General features: G+C 43.4%; 1 protein-coding gene across 12 annotated transcripts in view; it reads right to left on the bottom strand.

Annotated features, from left to right (window-relative positions):
- Window positions 1-21066, bottom strand: part of LOC127556748 (zinc finger protein ZFP2-like) — a 605234-nt gene that overhangs the window by 22204 nt on the left and 561964 nt on the right. For 6 of the 12 annotated variants that reach the window (XM_051990145.1, XM_051990142.1, XM_051990144.1 and 3 more), the window contains 2 exons: window positions 15255-15381; window positions 4396-6259 (listed from right to left, as the gene is read on the bottom strand). In XM_051990145.1, coding sequence (XP_051846105.1) covers window positions 5308-6246 — 939 coding nt within the window. In that variant the 5' untranslated portion in view covers window positions 6247-6259; window positions 15255-15381 and the 3' untranslated portion in view covers window positions 4396-5307. The other 6 variants (XM_051990151.1, XM_051990152.1, XM_051990148.1 and 3 more) reach the window with 3 other exon arrangements.

Here is a 21066-nt window from a genome sequence, read left to right as displayed (position 1 = left end):
AAGCATCTAGTTCTAACTTTCCCCTATAAATCTATCTTCCCATTTTTGGTTCTTAGCTAACTTCTTTTAAGTGTGCTTTAATTGGCATTACAAATATAATAAACTTTGCCCCTTGCCTTGGAGATGGGTCCGAGCCCACAAATTCTCTTAAGCCACCCCGCAATGCCAGTTTGGACCTCCAACTTTTAGGGGGCCCCCTTGAGCCCATCTTCCTCCCCAAAATTCCTTACTTTCCTTTGCTTAAAAGATATATAAAGTCTTTCCACTGATTGTTTGGTATTCTGTTCAGCAGAGGCTGGGTAGTTGCCCTATTCATGTTTATTTTTGTTGTTGTTGTAGTTTTCCTGCTTAATAAAAACTCTACAGATGACTTTTTATAATGTAAGAGAAAATAGGAGAGCGGGCAATGCTTCCATTTCACTGTCGTCTGAAGTGTTTCAGAAAGGGATACACACACACACACACACACACACACACACACATACATATATCCCAAGCACATAGGGAAAAAAAAGGTCAGTGGCTAGAACAAGAATAGAGGCAAGGCTAATGGCATATACCCCATCACCTATCAGACAATTTTAATAGGCACGAAGTCTCAGGGCGCAGAACCTTTTAGCCTGAACTGCCTTCTCGCTGATCAATGCTAGGCCCAGGAACCACGGCAGATGCACGGATGCACACAGGCCGGGATCCGGGTCACAGGCCGGGATCCGGGTCACAGGCAGTGGCTGAGGCTCTTCAAGCCTGTGGTTCAGAGACAAAGAAACTCCTGTCTTTGAGATCCACGAATGCTGACGCAGGCTTCTCCCAGGCTCTCAGTCAGTGGCCACCATTCGTACACTGATGGGGTCAAGAAACTTTACGGTTGCCGCTGTTCAATTGCTTTAGTCTTGCCAGTTTTCATGACTCCATTTGGGGTCTTCTTGGGAGAGCTGTTGGAGGGCTTTGCGGTTTCCTTCTCTAGATGAGGAAACTGTAGGTGACATGCCCAGGGCCCCGCTTGTAAGTGTCTGAGGCCAGGTGAGCCCGCCTGCCTTCATCTGCGTGTTATGGTGTCCCCTAGTGGCAACAAGCCTTGTTGAATAAATGCCCGGCCCCCAAAGGGTGAAGTTCATAAGGGTCCTGGGGCCAGTCAGAGCCTGAGGGGCCTGCAGGGTCCTTGTCTCCTCTGCAGGCGGGAGGTTCGGGGGTGGCTGCCTCCCCGGGATCTGGGCTTTCTCCCACAGTCGGGCAGCAGCTGGGGGACTTCTGCCTCTCCCAGGGTCTCCATTTCCATTCCCTTGGTGGACATTCTCAGTGGCTCAGTCCACTTTCCTCGTGGCAGCCTTGCCCACGTCAGTATTTGTGTTTTTCTTCTTTAAAATATAACGGTTCTCTCTGAGAGCAGGTTTCTCGGGGAGGTTTTCTGGAGGCAGCCTTAGTTTCAGTTAAAGTAATAATCACCCAAATGCAGCAGGTGTTAAAAGTTCAGATCTTTTATTGCTTCCTCCAAAATAGCCCGGTTAACTTTTCATAGAGGCCTCTCTCTCTCTCCTTGGTTCCAAGAGCTCTTGCAGTTTTGTCCTTTGCTTCTGCCTCTGCTTTCTTCAACCTCCAGTCAGCCAGGTAGAAAATGGAATGAATCTCTCTTGCCTCCGAGAGAGGGCTTGTGGGCTTCCAATCTCCCAGAGTGCTCTGCGTCTGTCCCAGAGTGCTCCTCTCCAACCCCTGGGAATGTTCCAAAGTAAAACTCCCTTGACTGGCTCCCTGAAGCTCTATTTATGCTCCTTCTCCAAGAGTGGGATTTGGGATACGAGAGAGAGGGATTATGGGTTTCTTCCCAGAGTGCTCTCTAGCCCTAAGAGCTTGAAGGGAGGTGTGAATTCACAAGTTACACAGTTAACTTGTGACTCTCCCATACTTGTGAACTCCAATGAGGACTTAAATACTTCTTGCTTATATGAGCTCTCTAAAGGTGTGAACACAAGCATTGTTGTCTATCAGTTCTACTTAGTACCTTGTTTCTTCTGGCCCATAACATGTCCTTGTAGGATCAGATCAATCATACGGAACCAGGCTAAATTAGATAATTATTGTCTCTATCAACTCTGATGACTTAACAATTTGTAAAGATTCCAACAAGTATTGGCTCGAGTTGTTGGGGGCTTTTTGGTGGGGCTGGGACAGACAAGGTCTTTTCCATCAGCTCCCCTGCAGGGATGGCCAGCCCGAAAGCTTCTGGGGCAACATGGTGGCCCTCACTGACTAGGACTGTCAACCAGTTGTCCCTGCAGAGTGCGCCATCCTTCCAATGCTTATCAGGACTCTCAGAGCCAGCCCCTGCAGTCACTGGGCACTGTCCTCCCTCAGAGCAGGCGCCCCCCAGCCAACAAAAACTTTCACACAAGGAGGATGTCCCCCACTTCTGGAATCCTGCCTGGCGCCCCCACCCTCACCCCCATTGCCCTCCTTGTCTTTGTCTAAACCTCCACTCTCAGCAGGTGGCCCCCACTGGCCCACGGATGCTGTAGTTATGTTAATTCTCTTCCAGTTCTCTACCTTTTAAATGCTATTCACACCTAACCTCAACCCCAGGCTTGAACTTGCTCCTGCTTCTGTTCCCATCAGAATCCTCTGCCCAAACTGTGCTGACCTTGAGTGTTAGTTCTGCCTTGACCACAATAAAAGAAGAGCTCCCTAACATCTGGCCATAGTGGACCAAAGATTCCAGCCTGGCCTGAATCCAAGGGAGGGAGGGGGAGCTCCCTGTTGCTAAGGTTTGTAGGTCACGCTCTGGCCCCTCCTTTTTCTAGAAGGGAAAGGGAAACTGCCTGGAAAGGAAAAGCCTGGCTTCCTGAAGACCTGGTCCCAGCCTCAGCAGATGCTTGTGGACCGAGAGTCCCCAACCTCTGAGGTAAGGAACTCAAGCCCCAAGTTCCAGTCCTGAATCAGGGCTGACTTTCTCAGGATGACCAGGCAGCCCCGTTGGGGACGAGTAAGGGTTCCCTGTCACGGAGTCATGGCTGACCCTCACAGCCAAGTCTCAGCCTGGCTCACAGACAAAGCCAGGTACCTTGAGCCAGCTTTTGTCAGGAGCAGTTCCAGACCTTGATTAGTGCTGGACACAGCAGGTGGCAGAGGAGGCTTTCTGGGCATCAGATAAAAGTGGGATGGAATCCAGAACCGTTGGAGAATGCTTCACCTACCAGAGACCGAGGGGGATTAGTTTCTGGGAGGGGAGGGAGGCTGCCCTCTCATGCCAGAAGGGAGGATGGGGGAAATCCCTCCTGTCTTCCAAATAGAGGAGGTATTCCCTCCTGAGCATCTGAGCTGGAGCTTCTTGTTAGATTCAGCCTGGTGAAGCATTCACCCAAGGTCCTTTCCACAGGCCATACTGACAGTGATGTCCTTAGCCCAGAATAAAATGGGACAGTTTTATCATGCTGTAATGGCCTGGCTGAAAAAAACACAAGTCCCAATTTCAAGACACTGTTGTATTCATTCTGGACAAGTTTCTTGAAAGCCCTCTGTAATAATATGGCCTTTATCACAGAAACAAAGACTTTAAAAAACCCAGTTCCCTGTAAAAATGGGATATACATCATGGAATCCCTAGCTTCTTAAATTGTAATGGGCTGAGGCTCAAGTTGATGCACTGAGGTCCCAAGAAACATGGGGCTAAACAGTAATTGGACCATACTCTATTAATATATAAGCTTGGAGAAAAAATGGCCCCTGCCCACTCTTTGTGCAAGTCCTGATGTGTGGTATAGGAAATGACGATTCTGGTGGGTGGAGGCAGGGGGTCGGTAAGGGAAGCGGAAAGAGAGACTGCTGGCTGGTTTCTTGTCACAGCTGCTCACATTGCTATGGTGACCCCCCTTTCACCTCCAATCCCCCTTCACCTTCGATCCTTCTTCACCTCTACTAAGAATAAAGATCGATGATTTTCCCCTAACCTGAATTCCTGACTCCGGCTGATTTTAAAATACGCGGTCATCACAGGTCATGACCTGGTATGGTATCTCCTAATTGAATTTGAGGATCATGAGATTATTATTTATCAGTACATCATTTGACTAATTTACCTACTCTATAGACTTAAATACCTGGTGTCATGTAAAAATTTCTCGGCCAAAAAGGGGTCATGTGAATGGAAAACGTTTAAGAAGCCCTGAATCTAACTCCTGAAGTCTATAAATTGGAAAATGAGGCCATAAAATTGAATGCAGGTGTGTTTCAGACCTTTCTAGTCTCATAGTAAGCCCCCTTCAAGCACACGTTCTACTCACTGGCCTTTCTGCTCCTTTCTCACGTTCTGCCAAACAAGGAACAAATCCCAAGCTCTGCTCCCTCCTGCATAGAAATAATGGTCTAGGAAAGCCAAGACTGAGGAGTGATGACAAACAAGGATTTCAGGGGAAAACTCATTATATTTCTAGAGTTTTATGCACAGGAAGGAATTTGGGATGCTTCATGAGATCTCTTTTGTTGGGAGGTTTAATAAAGTCTGTGCTGCAGAAGGAGGACTTCCTTTATTAATTAGATCCCCAATCTTTATCTCCAGCATGATTTCTTTAGAGGACAGTCAAGTGTGAGCTGTAGGAGAAGCCCTCCCCACAAGCACTGGCTTTATCCACCTTCATTCAGGTAGGAATAAGGTTGTCCACTGATCGCTCTCCTCCAGAGAAAAGCATGGGTCCATGAGCACATTGCTAAGACTTCTCTCCACAATGAATCCTGAGAGAGACAGTGAGAGATGATCTCTGGATAAAAGCTTCCACTGCTCCTAAGGTTGATATCTCTAACACTGAAGAAACTGAATTCCTTTTGAGTCTTTCCTTATTCATGACAAAGATAAGAATTCTATCTAATGTGAATTTAAAGAAGGGAAATATGGGATGATTGTTGCCTAAAGGCATTACCACCTTGATAATATGCATAAGGTTTCTATCAAGTGTGGAACCTCTTCTGTTAAATATGCTGAATGGCAACGAAAAGTTCTGCCATGTTCCCTATGTTCATTCTAATATTTAGCAAAACTGAAGCTGTGTGAAATCATTCCACATAGATTGCATTCTTAGGGTTTCTCTTCAATGTTGACTTTTTGAAGTCTGGCAAGACTAGGGCTCTGCCTGAAACTCTTTTCATATTAATTATGTTTGTAGGACTTTTCCCCAGTGTGGATTCTCTAATGTTTAGCAAAACTGGAGCTGAATCTGAAAACTTTTTGACATTGATTCACTTATAAGATTTCTCTGTAGCATGAATTTCCTCATGTTTAGTAAGCCTTTCCACTCATCTCAAAGCCTTTCTACTTTCATTTTATTCATAAGGTTTCTCTCCAATGTGGATTTTCTGATGTGCAGCAAGTCTGCATTTCTGCTGGAAAGCCTTTCCACACTGATTACATTCATATGGTTTCCCTCCTATGTTAATTCTCTGATGTGCAGCAAGACTGTAGCTCTGTGTGAAAGCCTTTTCACATAGATTACATTTATAAGGCTTCTCTCCAGTGTGAATTCTCTCATGTTTAGCAAGGCTGGAACTCTCTCTAAAAGTCTTTCCACATTGATTACATTCATAAGGTTTTTCTCCAGTGTGGATTCTCTCGTGGGCAGCAAGATTGGAGCCAGATCTAAAACACTTCCCACACTGATTACATTCATATGGCTTCTCTCCAGTGTGGATTCTCTGATGTTTAGCAAGACTGGAGCTGCATTTTAAAGCCTTTCCACATTGATTACATTTATAAGGTCTTTCTCCAGTGTGAATTCTATGATGTCTTGCAAGACAGGAGCTTTGTGTGAAAGCCTTTCCACACTGATTACACTCATAAAATTTTTCTCCACTGTGGATTCTCTTGTGTGTAGCAAGATGGGAGCTTTGTGTGAAAGCCTTTCCACACTCATTACATTCAAAAGGTTTCTCTCCACTATGGATTCTCTTATGTGCAGCAAGACTGGACCTCTGTGTGAAAGCCTTTTCACACTGATTACATTTAAAAGGTTTCTCTCCTGTGTGGATTCTCTGATGTGCAGCAAGACTGGAGGTCTCTGAGAATGCCTTTCCACATTGATTACACCGATAACGCTTCTCTTCAGTGTGGGTTTTCTGATGGTCAACAAGGAGTGATTTGCAGAAGGCCTTCCTACATTCATTATTTTTATAAAACTTCTCTCCCACAGGAATCTTCTGAGGCCTATCAAGACCTGATTTCCAACTAAAGGCCTTCCCATGCTGGGCACAGGCAGATCTTTTCATTCCAGGGTGAAATCTAGGATGGGAAGGAAGAGATGAGTGATGGGATGAGGTTGTGTCACATTCATTATATTCATTAGGCTCCTTTCTACTATGAATTGGCTGTCGAGTAATGAACTTTGAGGTCTGACTCAAGGCCTTCACACCTTTATTACCTACACAAATCTCTTCTCCAGCATTAGTTTTCTCGTGTCTAATAAGGTTTGAACTCCTGTTAAAAGCCATTTTCCATTGATTATCTGGATTCATTTGCATTTCAGGAGACTTCTCAAGGGATTGTAGAAGCTCTACTAGTTCAGTAAAGATTTTGCTATATTCTCTATCCCAAAAATAGTCATTCCCTGAGATCATTTTCTTACAGTGATTTAGAACTGAGTATTGTGTGAATTTCTTCCCAATTTCATCAAATTCACAGTCACTTTTTGGATTCTTATCTATCTTGATATTAAAGTCAAGGATTTCCTTCAAAGTCAAGGCACAGGAACCATCCTTCAAGAATCTTTGCAGGTCACGTTCTTTCACAAAATTTCCCAGCTTTCTAGTCATTTCATTTACTTCAGACCTGATCTCTACATTTGAAGAAAACAAACAATCAAACATATATATCACACACATACACACACACAAAATACTGGAAATAAACAAAATAGCAATGGTTATTGAAGACTTCAAAAGCTTTCTCATCACCCACCTATGTGTAATAAAACTTCATGGAAGTACTGTTAGAGCAAACATTGGCATTAAATAGACTATATCATTGTAAGAAGAGATAAATAGGATGTGCAAGTGGCAAAGGAACTGTGCATCACAGCCCCATCTGGACTTACACAGAGCTAAACAATCACATTTCACAAAAGCAGCAACCTCAAGGCAAGATGACTACCAGACTTAATGACAACAGATTAGAGTGACCTCAAATCCTTAGTTTAGATAATCTGATTATAATTATAATACAGTTTAAGATCTGATTCCACTGAATCTTTTTTTACCATTATTTTTTCATTAGTTCTTTTCATTTTAATGACCTTTTGGTTTTTTTTCAAATGAACTTGCCTATTATTCTCTCTAAGTAAAATAAGTTTTTGGTAATTTAATTGGGATGATATTGGCAATATTAGTTTAGGTGAAATTGTCATTTTATCACATTGGATAATTAATCTCTTTCAAATTATTTAAATTTGATTTTATTTGTATAAAATGTTTTTTTTTTAAATATTTATTTATATTCATCTAGGTCCTCGATTTGTTTTGGCATGTTTACTCTCAGGAATTTTATATTATCTAGAGTTATTTTAAATGAGGTGTCTCTTATCTTCTCTCTTCTTGCATCATTTTATTAGTGATATATAGGAATGCTACTTATCATTTTAAGGAAAAATTCATTTATATCTATGAGTGCTGTTTTTTATCAAAAAACTTTTTCTTCAGTTATAGATATGATATGATTTTTGTTCTTTTTATTATTGACATAATAGATTATATGAATAATTTTTCATAAGTTACACTATTCTGAGTATAAATCCCAAATGGTCACAATGTACAATCGTTATAATATATTGTGGTAATCTAGTTAGAACTTTTTTTAGGAACTTTGTATCTCTATTGATGAAATTGGTCTATAATTTTCTTTCTTATTCTTCCCGGTTTGAATAGCAATACCGTATTTGTTTTATAAATGGAGTTCAAAGCACCTCTTCTTTACCTATTTTCCCATATCATTTATTTAATACTGGAATTGATTGATATTTAATGTTTAGTAAAATTCCTTTTCAAATCCATCTGGTCTTGATGCTTTCTTGTAGGAAGTTCATTTATCGCCTGTTCAATTTCTTTTTTAAAAAACAGATTTATCAGGGCAGCTACGTGGTTCAGTGGATAGAGCACCAGCCCAAAAATCAGGAGGACCTGAGTTCAAATCTGACCTCCGACAGATTTCCTAGCTGTGTGACCTTGGGCAAGTCACTTAACCCCAATTGCCTCAGGGGAAAAAGAAATAAATAAAAATAGATTTATTTAGATATTCTATTGTAAGTAATAACTCATTTGGCTCTCTCTATTTTAAGTAGTATCAATCAATTTGATGATTCCATAAGGGTAGCAATTACACAATCTGTATATTAGGCCCCAGAGCTCTGAACTGCATAGTGTAAGTTCACTTGCTTCATCATTGGAAACTAACTAAATGCCCTCCACTCTTATTTTTCCTTCTCATGGTGACAAGGCAGTGGCAGAGGTGACTCAAACACAGGAAAAGTCCTCTAATTTATTTTTATACTTCTGGACCATTATCTCTGGTTCAACTTGAATAGGTGACCACTTTATGATTACTTAGTCAATATAGACGCTCTCAGCTTTACCCAAACTATGACATCTTCTCCCATGTTGCCTTGCCACTGATTTGTCATTTGTGGCTCTCAAGAGCAAGATCTATCATCCAATAAGATTCTATATTTTGCCACAGCTCTTTTGCATGTTCAAGTATCAAATTTTGTAAATACAAAGCCCTAGAAGAAAGGGACATTTCAAATAGTGAGAAAGATCTCATGAGAGGGAACCATGGACCCTTTAATAAAGTGTCACTTGCTTAAAGCTCTGTCTCAGTCTCTTATATTGCAGCCTGGATAATTTTAATGCCCACACTATTTGCTCTTCTGTTATTCTCATGAAAATAAGGTACCAGCACTACCATTCCTCCACTCCCACATGATTCCAAAAGGATTCATTTGTATGTGACAATTATTCCATTTTAGCTCTCCCTACTCAATTTTGTTTTTTAACTTCTTAAAAATTCCTTTTAATATCCAAAATATCCTTTTGCTATAACTCCTGGTTTTTCACACCTTTCAGCATTCAGTTCAGATATTTTGATACATTTTTTAAATTGTTATGAAACCACACTTACATTATATTGGACATTATGCATTCTTAAGACAAACTGTTCATTTTTCTCATTGCTTATAGCCAAAAGATTTTCAATAAAGCTTAAATCATGTGAATTCACAAGCCAGTGAAATAATTTTTTAAAATTTACATAATATAACAAGCATTTCCATAACAGTATAATAAAAAAGATGATTACACATGAAATGGCAAATCCACAATGGACAACTTGCTATTCCTTTAAAATATACAATAAAATCATCAAGTAAATTTTTTTCTCCCTCCCTCACCCCCAGAGTTGGCCACCATCACACACACATATATGTAAAATTATTCTAGACATCTATTTATTAGTTTTGGGGGGGATGTAGATAGTGTCTTTCTTTTTCTTTTTCTTTTCCTTTATTTTTTTTTTTAATTTTTTTATTTAATAATTACATTATATTTACACTCATTTCTGTTCCGATTTTTTTTCCCCTCCCTCCCTCCACCCCCTCCCCTAGATGGCAAGCAGTCCTTTATATGTTGGATATGTTGCAGTATATCCTAGATACAATATATGTTTGCAGAACCGAACAGTTCTCTTGTTGCATAGGGAGAATTGGATTCAGAAGGTATAAATAATCCGGGAAGAGAAACAAAAATGCAGATAGTTCACATTCGTTTCCCAGTGTTGTTTCTTTGGGTGTAGCTGCTTTTGTCCGTCATTTATCAATTGAAACTCAGGTCTCTTTGTCAAAGAAATCCACTTCCATCAAAATATGTCCTCATACAATATCGTTGTCGAAGTGTATAATGATCTCCTGGTTCTGCTCATTTCACTTAGCATCAGTTCATGTAGGTCTCTCCAAGCCTCTCTGTATTCATCCTGCTGGTCATTTCTTACAGAACAATAATATTCCATAACATTCATATACCACAATTTACCCAGCCATTCTCCAATTGATGGGCATCCATTCATTTTCCAGTTTCTAGCCACTACAAACAGGGCTGCTACAAACATTTTGCACATACAGGTCCCTTTCCCTTCTTTAGTATTTCTTTGGGATATAAGCCCAATAGAAACACTGCTGGATCAAAGGATATGCACATTTTGATAATTTTTTGGCATAATTCCAGATTGCTCTCCAGAATGGTTGGATTCGTTCACAACTCCACCAACAATGCATTAGTGTCCCAGTTTTCCCGCATCCCCTCCAACATTCATCATTATTTTTTCCTGTCATCTTAGCCAATCTGACAGATGTGTAGTGGTATCTCAGAGTTGTCTTAATTTGCATTTCTCTGATCAATAATGATTTGGAACACTCTTTCATATGAGTGGTAATAGTTTCAATCTCATCCTCTGAAAATTGTCTGTTTTATGCTTTCTTGTAGGAAGTTCATTTATCGCCTGTTCAATTTCTTTTTTAAAAAACAGATTTATCAGGGCAGCTACGTGGTTCAGTGGATAGAGCACCAGTCCAAAAATCAGGAGGACCTGAGTTCAAATCTGACCTCCGACAGATTTCCTAGCTGTGTGACCTTGGGCAAGTCACTTAACCCCAATTGCCTCAGGGGAAAAAGAAATAAATAAAAATAGATTTATTTAGATATTCTATTGTAAATAATAACTCATTTGGATCCCTCTATTTTAATTAGTATCAATCAATTTGATGATTCCATAAGGGTAGCAATTACACAATCTGTATATTAGGCCCCAGAGCTCTGAACTGCATAGTGTAAGTTCACTTGCTTCATCACTGGAAACTAACTAAATGCCCTCCACTCTTATTTTTTCTTCTCATGGTGACAAGGGCAGTGGCAGAGGTGACTCAAACACAGGAAAAGTCCTCTAATTTATTTTTATACTTCTGGACCATTATCTCTGATTCAACTTGAATAGGTGACCACTTTATGATTACTTAGTCAATATAGATGCTCTCAGCTTTACCCAAACTATGACATCTTCTCCCATGTTGCCTTGCCACTGATTTGTCATTTGTGGCCCTCAAGAGCAAGATCTATCATCCAATAAGATTCTGTATTTTGCCACAGCTCTTTTGCATGTTCAAGTATCAAATTTTGTAAATACAAAGCCCTAGAAGAAAGGGACATTTCAAATAGTGAGGAAGATCTCATGAGAGGGAACCATGGACCCTTTAATAAAGTGTCATTTGCTTAGAACTCTGTCTCAGTCTCTTATATTGCAGCCTGGATAATTTTAATGCCCACACTATTTGCTCTTCTGTTATTCTCATGAAAATAAGGTACCAGCACTACCATTCCTCCACTCCCACATGATTCCAAAAGGATTCATTTGTATGTGACAATTATTCCATTTTAGCTCTCCCTACTCAATTTTGTTTTTTAACTTCTTAAAAATTCCTTTTAATATCCAAAATATCCTTTTGCTATAACTCCTGGTTTTTCACACCTTTCAGCATTCAGTTCAGATATTTTGATATATTTTTTAAATTGTTATGAAACCACACTTACATTATATTGGATATTATGCATTCTTAAGACAAACTGTTCATTTTTCTCATTGCTTATAGCCAAAAGATTTTCAATAAAGCTTAAATCATGTGAATTCACAAGCCAGTGAAATAATTTTTTAAAATTTACATAATATAACAAGCATTTCCATAACAGTATAATAAAAAAGATGATTACACATGAAATGGCAAATCCACAATGGACAACTTGCTATTCCTTTAAAATATACAATAAAATCATCAAGTAAATTTTTTTCTCCCTCCCTCACCCCCAGAGTTGGCCACCATCACACACACATATATGTAAAATTATTCTAGACATCTATTTATTAGTTTTGGGGGGGATGTAGATAGTGTCTTTCTTTTTCTTTTTCTTTTCCTTTATAACTAATTTCAGTATTTTTAGTAATTAAAATGGCTTATTCTTTCATTGTCATTCTTTTTTGTTGTAATAGCTTTATTTTTAATAAACATTGCTTTATGAATCATGTTGGGAGAGAAAAATCAGAGCAAAAGGATAAAACCATGGGAGAGAAAAGAAAACAAAAAAAGAAGTGAATATAGCATGTGTTGATATATATTGTCTCCTTAGTTCTTTTTCTGGATGCAGATGGCATTTTCTGTCCAAAGTCTATTGGGAATGCTTCAGATCACTGAACCACTGAGAAGAACCAAGTTGGTTTTTTTTCCCCCCTGAGGTAATTGGGGTTCTGTGACTTGCTCAGGGTCACACAGCTAGGAAGTATGTCTGAGGCAAGATCTGAACTCAGGGCCACCTAACTTCAGGTCTGGTGATCTATCCACTGCATTACCTAGGTGCCCCAAACCAAGTCTTTGATAGCTGATCACCACTGCTGTTATTGTGTGCAATGTATTCCTGGTTCTGCTTGTTTCGCTTGGCATCAGTTGGTGTAAATCCTTCCAGGCCTTTCTCTAATCAGCTTGTTCATCCTTTTTAATAGAAAAATATTCCATGATCTTCATGTACCACAGCTTTTTCAGTCATTCTCTAATTGATGAGCATCCATTCATTTTCCAATTCTTTGCTACCACAAAAAGAGCTGCTACAAACATTTTTGCACATGTGGGTCCTTTTCCCCACATTACTAAGACTTAGTAATGGCATTGCTGGATCAAAGGAGATGCACAGTTTGACAGTTCTTTGGGCATAATTCCAGATTGTTCTCCAGAATAGAGGGATCATTTCACATTATTAGCATTAGCATACCAGTTTTCCCACATCCCCTCCAACATTAATCACTATCTTTTCCTGTCATCTTAGCCAATCTCAGAAGTATGTAGCAGTATCTCAGAGTTGCTTTAATTTGCATTTCTCTGATTAATAGTGATTTAGAGCACTGTTTGTCATATGACTAGAAATGGTTTCAATTACTTCATCTGAAAATTGTCTGTTTAGACAATTTGACCATTTATCAGTTGGAGAATGGCTTGACTCATTTTTAGTAATTTAATTGGGATGAATGTATAAATCAATTTTTATCAATATTAGTCCTGCCTAATGCCTACCTGTGGAAAATTAATATTTACCCAATTATTTAATTCTGATTTGTATTAAAAGGTTTTCATAAGTTTCTTTATCTATATCCTGTTTCTGTTTTGCCCAGTTGTACTCTCACATATTTTATATCAGTTATTTTTAAAAGTATGTCTTTTTAATAATCTCTTCTTGTACAGTTTTCTTTGTGACACATAGAAATGTTGATTAATTTATGTGGATTTATTATCTTATTGCTATGATAAATTATTGTTTCAACTCACTATTAATTTTTATCTTTTTAGAATCAACTCATTAATCAATCAAATCATTATTAACTCAGTGCAAGGTTTTCTTTTAAACTACCCAAGTAATGCATTTTAAACTACCCAAGTAATGCATTTTTAAGAATACTGATAACTATTTTCCCACATAAAAAGTAAAACTGGACCATATACAGCCCATTATGATGTATTTACACATTACATTTTACCTGGATTATCTGAGTCTAATTTTCCATTGAATTCTGTTCTTTTTGTTATAAATATCTGAATGTTTATCAATTCATTACATATCCATTGTTTTTCATTCAGGACTATACCAGCTTGCCTGGGTTGTTATTTTTGGTCTCAACCCTAGCACTCTTGTGCTATGAAATATAATATCCCAAGCACTGTGGTCTTTTAATGCACACACTGCTAGGTCTTATGTTATCTTGACTGTAGCTCCACAGTATTTAAGTAGTTGTTTGTTTGGTCTTTTTGTTGCTTCTATTATTTTCTCCTTAACCTGGAGCTTTGAAACTTGGCCATGATACTCCTTTAAGTTTTCACCTTAGGATCTCTTTCAAGGGTGAAAGATGGTGTTTTTTTTTTTTTCCTACTACCACTTTTAACCTCTTGCTCTAATACTTCGGGGCAAATTCTGGAAATAACATATCTAGACACTTCTTAGAAAAATAACCTTAAGATTGTCCAACACTTCTTATAGTCTCTTTGATCTATTCTCCATATCAGTTGTCTTTCTCATGACCTGTTTCTACATTCTATTTATTCCATTAGTTTGGTTTTTAGTATTTTTGGTCTCAGCATTATTAGCATCCTCTTCCCTGATTGTAGTTTTTCAGAAATTTTATTTCTTAAGTTTTGGGATCTCTTTTTCGAATTGGCTAACTTTCTTTTCATAACTTTCTTGATTTCGTTGGGTTGCTCTCATTTTTTCCCCTTAATTTTTTTCCTGAACCTCTTCTGTGATTTTTGAAGTCCTTTTAACATTCTTCCAAGAACTTGTTTTGGACTTGTAACCATTTGATATTTTTCTCTGAAGAGACTTTTAAAATATCACTTTCTTCCTCTTAGAACAAACCCAGATCTCTTTCCATAGTAGCTTCTCATTGTTATTTTCAGAGCTCTGAATGGCAGCCCAAGCTTGAGATCTCCTCTCTACCAGGGCCCCTAGCCACTGTCACAGTAAATGTTCCCACACTCTGCAGTGTGCAATAGTAAACCTCATCTCACTTTTGTGTCCAGAAACAAAAACCAGGGATTCTGCTCTCCTGCAAAAGCCAGTAGGGTCTCCTCCGCAACCATGGCATTCACTTGGTTTGGGTTCACTTCTTGGCCATGTCTCATCAACACAACTAGCCCTGGTGTCTAGTCACAGCAAAAGGTCCTCCAACCTTCCCCCTTGGCTATTTGATCCTTACCCACCATCCCTGAAGCAAGAGCACAAAGCATAGGGCAACCCAATGGCCCCCAAAGATCACTGCTTGGCGATTCAGCCTTGAGGTCTGTCTAGGGTTTTTGCCTTCATTTGGGCCAAACCTCCACGCAAGGAGGTCAGATCCTTCCTTGGGTCCATCCAGTTGTCGTCAGAGAATAACTCTGGCATGTTTAGCCCCTTCTGAATGAGGCAATTTGTTTTCTGTTTCTGGGGAGGTTCCTGGAGAACCAGTATCTCCTATCCTGCCATATTACCGGAATGCCGTCCCAATTTTTTTTTTAGCATAATGTTTTCAGGGAAGCTGTCAGACACCATCACTAAGAAACAATGCACCATCAACGTCAGCTACCTGACTGATGGAAAATAACAAGGCCACAGTGGATGAGGAGCTGGTGCGTGCAACTGCACACCAAGAAAAGAGAGGAAACAGTCCTTACCCAGGAACAGCAGGTTCTGGACACTCTCCAGCGTGACCTCCTTGTAGAGCTCTTTCTGAGTAGGGTCCAGGAGCCCCCACTCCTCCTCAGTGAAGTCCACGATAATGTCCCTGAATGTCACCGACTCCTAAACCATCAAAAGTCAGATGATTTAGACCTAAAAGGCTCCAGAATTCATGTAGCGCAATCCTCACCAAGTAAGAAGAAACTGAAGCAGAAAAAACGATCTGCCTAAAACTCACCTCACCTTTAGAAGTGTCAGAGCCAACATTTAGAACCAGGCGTTAGAAGCCCAGAGGAATATGGAGAAAAGCCTTTATTGTTTGAAGTGACAATTGTGTTGGAATAACAGAAGCTGGGAAAAATGCCCTACTATAAAATGCTTCTCCCAGTGGGATAGGGGGAAAAACATGGATTCTACCAGTGAGGTAGGAGAATGTGTGAAGGAGAAAGAGAGAAAGAGATGTGAAATTCCCCCGAATCAGAAGCATTAAGAAAATCCTATAAAGATTCTGGGGGAACTTGATTAATATTCTGTTTTGTTTTTAATAAAGCTTTTTATTTTCAAAACATATGCACAGATAATTTTACAACACTGACCCTTGCATAGCCTTGTGTTTCAGATTCTCTCCTCCTTCCCCCCATTCCCTCGCCTAGACGGCAAGTAATCCAGTATATGTTAAACATGTTCAAATATATGTTAAATCCTATATATATATATTTATACAATTCTCTTGCTACACAAGAAAAATCCGATCAAAAAAAAGAAAGTAAATGAGTAAAAAAACAAAATACTGATTAATATTCTGGAGAAAAAAAAATTCAAAGTGATTACTGAGGAGGGAACAAAGAAATGATCTAGTAAATTTCCTAAAAGTCTGAAATGAAATCTTAACTAGATAAAACATGTTATGAATTCTAAAGAGATTACTCACAATCTGGCCTCAAGTAATTAATATGTGACTTAAGTTTCCAGTTGAGTGAAGAAGTATTTTCTATTCATAAACTGGGGGATTAAAGTGATTGTGGACATGATGGGTCATAGTCAAAAATATCTTCTGTCTTTGCCATCTGATTACTTTTGAATATTCTTCGAAGACATTTATTTTAATAGAGAAATGAGGAACTATATGAGGAACATTAAAATTTTATTTTATCAAATGGGGTTAGATTTGGAGTTACTGTGCAGGAAATGCAGACACTTTATTTCTGAAAAATCAATTATTTAAACATGCAGCTAGAATCCTAGAACACTGAGGATCAGGAATCAAGAAAATGAGTCACAAGGCCAACATATGGACATGATACAAAGGAGTGGAAAGCTTAGATATTTGGGAAGGATCATCTATTTTTTCAAACTACAACATGGAGAACGGGTGGTTTGATGAATGCACTTGGTATTAATGCTTTTCCATTTCATTTTATTCTATTTCTAGCAGAATGATAGGATACAATTTTTCAAAAATCCCATTATTTTAGAGCAATGTGTCTTGGTATAAATAAAAATCTTTTCACTTTTTGGTCATTTTGATTTTATTTAAAACATCTGATTTATTGTCTATTTATATTTAGCTTCTCTATGTCTACCATTGAACTTATAAGCAATTAAAAGAATTTATTGGGCTTAGGAATTACTTTCAGACCCCCCAAGAATTTACAAAGTTTTCCTTTTTACTGAATTTTCGGCTGCGTGATTCTCCACGACACTGTATGTGTTCATAATGTGACCAATTACTAGGAGGCCATGCTTTTATTCACTGATAATTCATCTAAATCCCTCCCTCATTCTCAGCGCAAGCACTGAGCTCCCGGCACGTTCTCTGGCCCTCCCAAGCGGCTGCGATTCTCGGCCTCCTGGCTTCCTTCAGGTCTCCGTCAAAATCCCACCTCCGACTTTTCCAAGCCGCCTTCATGCTACTAACCAGGTGTTACTGATCCACGTACAGGTGGTACATCCATGTTGGGGTGCCTGCCGTCTCCCCCATAGGGAGGCACCTCCTTGAGAGCAGCTCACCTCTCTGCTGCTTGCCTACCCCTACGCGCACACAGGAGGTGCTTAATAAATGTCTGCCAAAGAGCTGCTTTCACCCTCTGATCTTCCAGGGGCTTCTTTCGCCCATTATCTTTGCCAAGGCCTCGTCCCCACGGCCACCCTGCTTCGTTCAGCGCTCGGGACCACCCGGAACCTCCACAGCCTTTCTGGGGCCCCTTTCTGACCTCCCCAAGTCTGTCTGGAGTCCGTGCCCTCCACGGGCCAGGCTCAAGCACTGGGCTGATGCTGTCTCACCTGTGGGAGAGGTCCAGCAGCCGCCATTTTATACCAAAGCAAACTGGGCCCAACTTTCTATCTCTGTGCCCTGACGGGCTCTCACCCAGAACTTCTTGCTACAACGTTGGCATCCTAGTGTTAACTCAAGGTCATTGATACAATGCTTGCGTTCACACCTTTACTCATTGGAGTTCAGGCGTTTGGGAGATTTCAGGGTGTGAGATACCCAAATTCCCACCTCCCTTTAATCCCTCCCTCCAAGGGGGGAGGGGTTTAAACCTTTGGGGGATGATATATAAGAAGCGGAGAGTTCAGCGGAATTAGATGGAGAGGGGAGCAGCAAGTGAGTTCAGCCAGAAGCCCTCTCTCGGAAGAGCTGCTTCGGGTCAGAGAGAGTTACTTCGGAACCTTGACAGGGGTCGGAGAGGAGCGCTCTGGGAGGGAGCCCACAAGCCCTCTCTGCGAGGCAAGAGAGATTCATTCCATTTTCCACTCGGCCGGCTGGAGGCTGAGGAAAGCGGAGGCAGAAGCAAAGGACAATCTGCAAGAGCTCTTGGAACCAAGCAGAGAGATAGACCTCAACCAACCGGGCCATTTTGGAAGGAGAAAAGAAGCGCTTGCATTTTTACCAGCTGGCTGCGTTTGGGTGATTATGACTTTCAACTGCAACTAAACCTCCCCGAGAAACCCTCCCCCAGAGAGAACCATTATTATTTTAAAGAAGAAGATCACCACACTACAAGACAAAACCTAGCTGAGAAAAGGGAGAAGTGGTGTGGCTCAGGAGGAGAGACTGTGTCTGTGTCCCCTGTGGCAGTGGGAGACACGTCCCTCCGCCACCCATGGAAAAAACTGGACTGAGAGCTCAGGGAGGGCAGGGACCCTCCGCCTGTAACCTCCCTTTGTCCCCTCCCCCAGAGGTGGGCACAGTGCTCGGCACCCGGGAGCCACATCCTCAGGGCTCACTGCCGGGACCCGAGCCCTGGCAAAGCAGAGGGACTCAGAGCCCTGGGAGCAGCCGTGGCCTGAGGGGGCAGGGAATGGGCAGCGCCAGGAGGTGATTCCTGCCCTGCTGCCGGCCCTGCCGGGGCCCCTCCCTCTGACAGGAGGAAGCTCCCTGGGCTCCCCCTGGGCAGGGGCCGCACTCACCTGGGACGAGGGGCTCCGGCTGCCGGGGGCCATGTCTCTGGTTCCGGGCTTGGGCGCTCTGCCGGCCGGGCGGGGGAGGGAGAGGGAGGCCGGGGTCTGAGGCTTCCCTTCCCGGGCTGGTGCTGACCTGCCCACAATGAGAGAGAGAGAGCTCTGAGGGCAGGGAGGTGGGGGGCGGCTGCTCCCCGGGAGGAGGCCCAGGGATCTCAGAGAGAAGGAGGCTGAGAGATGTCCCCTGTGGGGGCAGGAGACCCTCCCAGGGCCCAGCTGGACACGAAGGTCTCCTGCACACTCTGGGAGGGGCAGCCCTGGGGCCATGAGCCGCATGGGGTTCACCTGCCTCCCTGGGGGGCCGGTGTGGCCAATCCCTGCCTGCCTCAGTTTCTCCAAGTCTGCGGGGAGCGCGGCCCCCAAAGCCCCGGAGCAGCATTACCGGGAGGGAAAGAGGCCCAGGCCCTGAGCAGTCGCTCCCCCTCCCCCACTGCCCTCCAGCCAAATGGAGCGCAAAGTCACAGCAAGGGCCGGCCCCGGGCTCAGGGCTTTACAGAAGGGGCTCCTTGGGAGGGGCAGGGGAGGGGCTGCTCTCCTCCCCTGGTTACCCGGAGGAAACGGGGGCACAGCGGGGTGGAGCTACAGAGGCCTCGCCCCTCCTCCCCGCGGTGCCGAGAGAGCCCTCCCCCCGCCGCAGGGATGCACGGGCAGTGAGCCCTCCCCCAGCAGCCCCCGTGCAGTCACACCCACGTGCGATGGCACAATGCCGACGCTGTCACGCGCACCCGCGCGGACCCTGCACCAGCCTTCGGGGACTCTTCCGGGAGGAAGACTCCAACTGGGTCCTCGCGTGTCGGAAAGGGGCATCCCACGCCGCGTGGGGAGCGGAGATGCGCCTGCGCACTGATGCCCTCCTCCCACTCACCCAGTGCGGAGAAGGAAAAGGAAACGAGCCGGGATCAAGGAAGCTGGACCTGCGCGCTGGGAAACCCCAGCGTGCTCTGGGGCTCAGGGGCTGCGGAGGAGGGGGAGGGGCGGGAGACGTGACGTCACTGCAAGGCCTTCCGGAACCCAGACGGCCACGTGCTTAAGGCTCCCTGGCGGGGGAGGAGTTGTGACGTCATTCTTCTCTTGGCTCAGGTTCCCTCCGAACCCCTTTTCTGCTTCCGGTTCCGGGCGGCCCTTTTGAATGTAAGCTCCTGGGGGCCAGGATCCACCTTCTTTCTGACCCCCAGAGTTCAGGCCCCTGCTTAGCACACAGTAGGCACTTAAAGTATGTGGGCTCCTGTGAGAGGTGGTGCTGTCCTCAGCCCATTCTCACAGACAGGGAAACTGAGGTAGAGATTGACGTGTGCTCACGTCCTCCTGGAAGATGCCCCGAAGTCTCATCTTTGGAGTTGCAGGAGTGCCCCCCAGGAGTCCGAGGCGTGGGCTGGTGGGGGCAGAATGCTGGACCTGCAGCCAGTGCGCTCTGGGTTCAGATGGGACCTCAGATCTGGGGGAGATGTGGGACCCTGGAGCAGTTCCCCTCCCCCCATCTGCCTCCGTGTCCCCACCTGCCGGACATGTGACCCCGGAGCTGTCTCATCCCCCAGTGCCTCAGTCTCCTCACCTGGGAGAAGCGTGACCCTGGAACAGTTTTTCCCCTCCCCCATCTGCCTCCGTGTCCCCACCTGCAGGACACGTGACCCCGGAGCAGTGCCCTCCCCTATTTGCCTGTTTCCTCCTCTGCGCTCAAAAGTCAGAAGCGCGCCCCGTTCCAGGCTGTGGGACCCGGCGGCACCAGCTTATAGCACCCCCAGCCCCACCTTCCCACAGTAGCCGGGGGGCTCTGGGGCCCCTTCCCTTCCTGGGCCAGTCAGGCTGACTCGGATCAAAGGCTGCTCTGCTTGCTCAGGCTCTTCAGCCCCGCCTGACCCTCCCTCCCGCCACTTAGGCGCTTGTGGCTGCCTCCCAGATACCGGACCGGTGGCGAATTTCCTTCTGCAACTGAGGAAACCGGCACATGAGGTTAAGGGACGTTCCTGGGCCACCCAGGCACCGCGTATCTGAAGCTGAACTTGAACGCAAGCCTCTCGAGGGCAGACGCTATCCAGGGCGCCATCTCTGCCCGGGGGAAGGACCCTCTGTCCTGTGGGGGTGCCTATGGCGTCGCCGCTGAAAGAAATCACGATTCGGGCCACCTCCAAGCAAGAGGTTTAATAATGTCGTGAGATCTGGGTTCGGGCTCCAGGGAGAAGTCGCTGCCCAGCAAGGCCAGTCCTGGACTCCTGCGGAGTCAGTGGGTCCGGTTCCACCCAAGGCCAGCCTGGGACTCCCTCAGAGTCAGTGGGTCCAATTCCACCCCCCAAGGCCATCCCGGGACTCCCTCAGATGGATGGGTCTGGTTCCACCCCAAGCCCA

Source organism: Antechinus flavipes, chromosome 3 (genome assembly GCF_016432865.1).
Source record: "Antechinus flavipes isolate AdamAnt ecotype Samford, QLD, Australia chromosome 3, AdamAnt_v2, whole genome shotgun sequence".
In the NCBI taxonomy this organism is placed as follows: Eukaryota; Metazoa; Chordata; class Mammalia; order Dasyuromorphia; family Dasyuridae; genus Antechinus; species Antechinus flavipes.
This window is presented reverse-complemented; position numbering and strand designations above follow the sequence as displayed.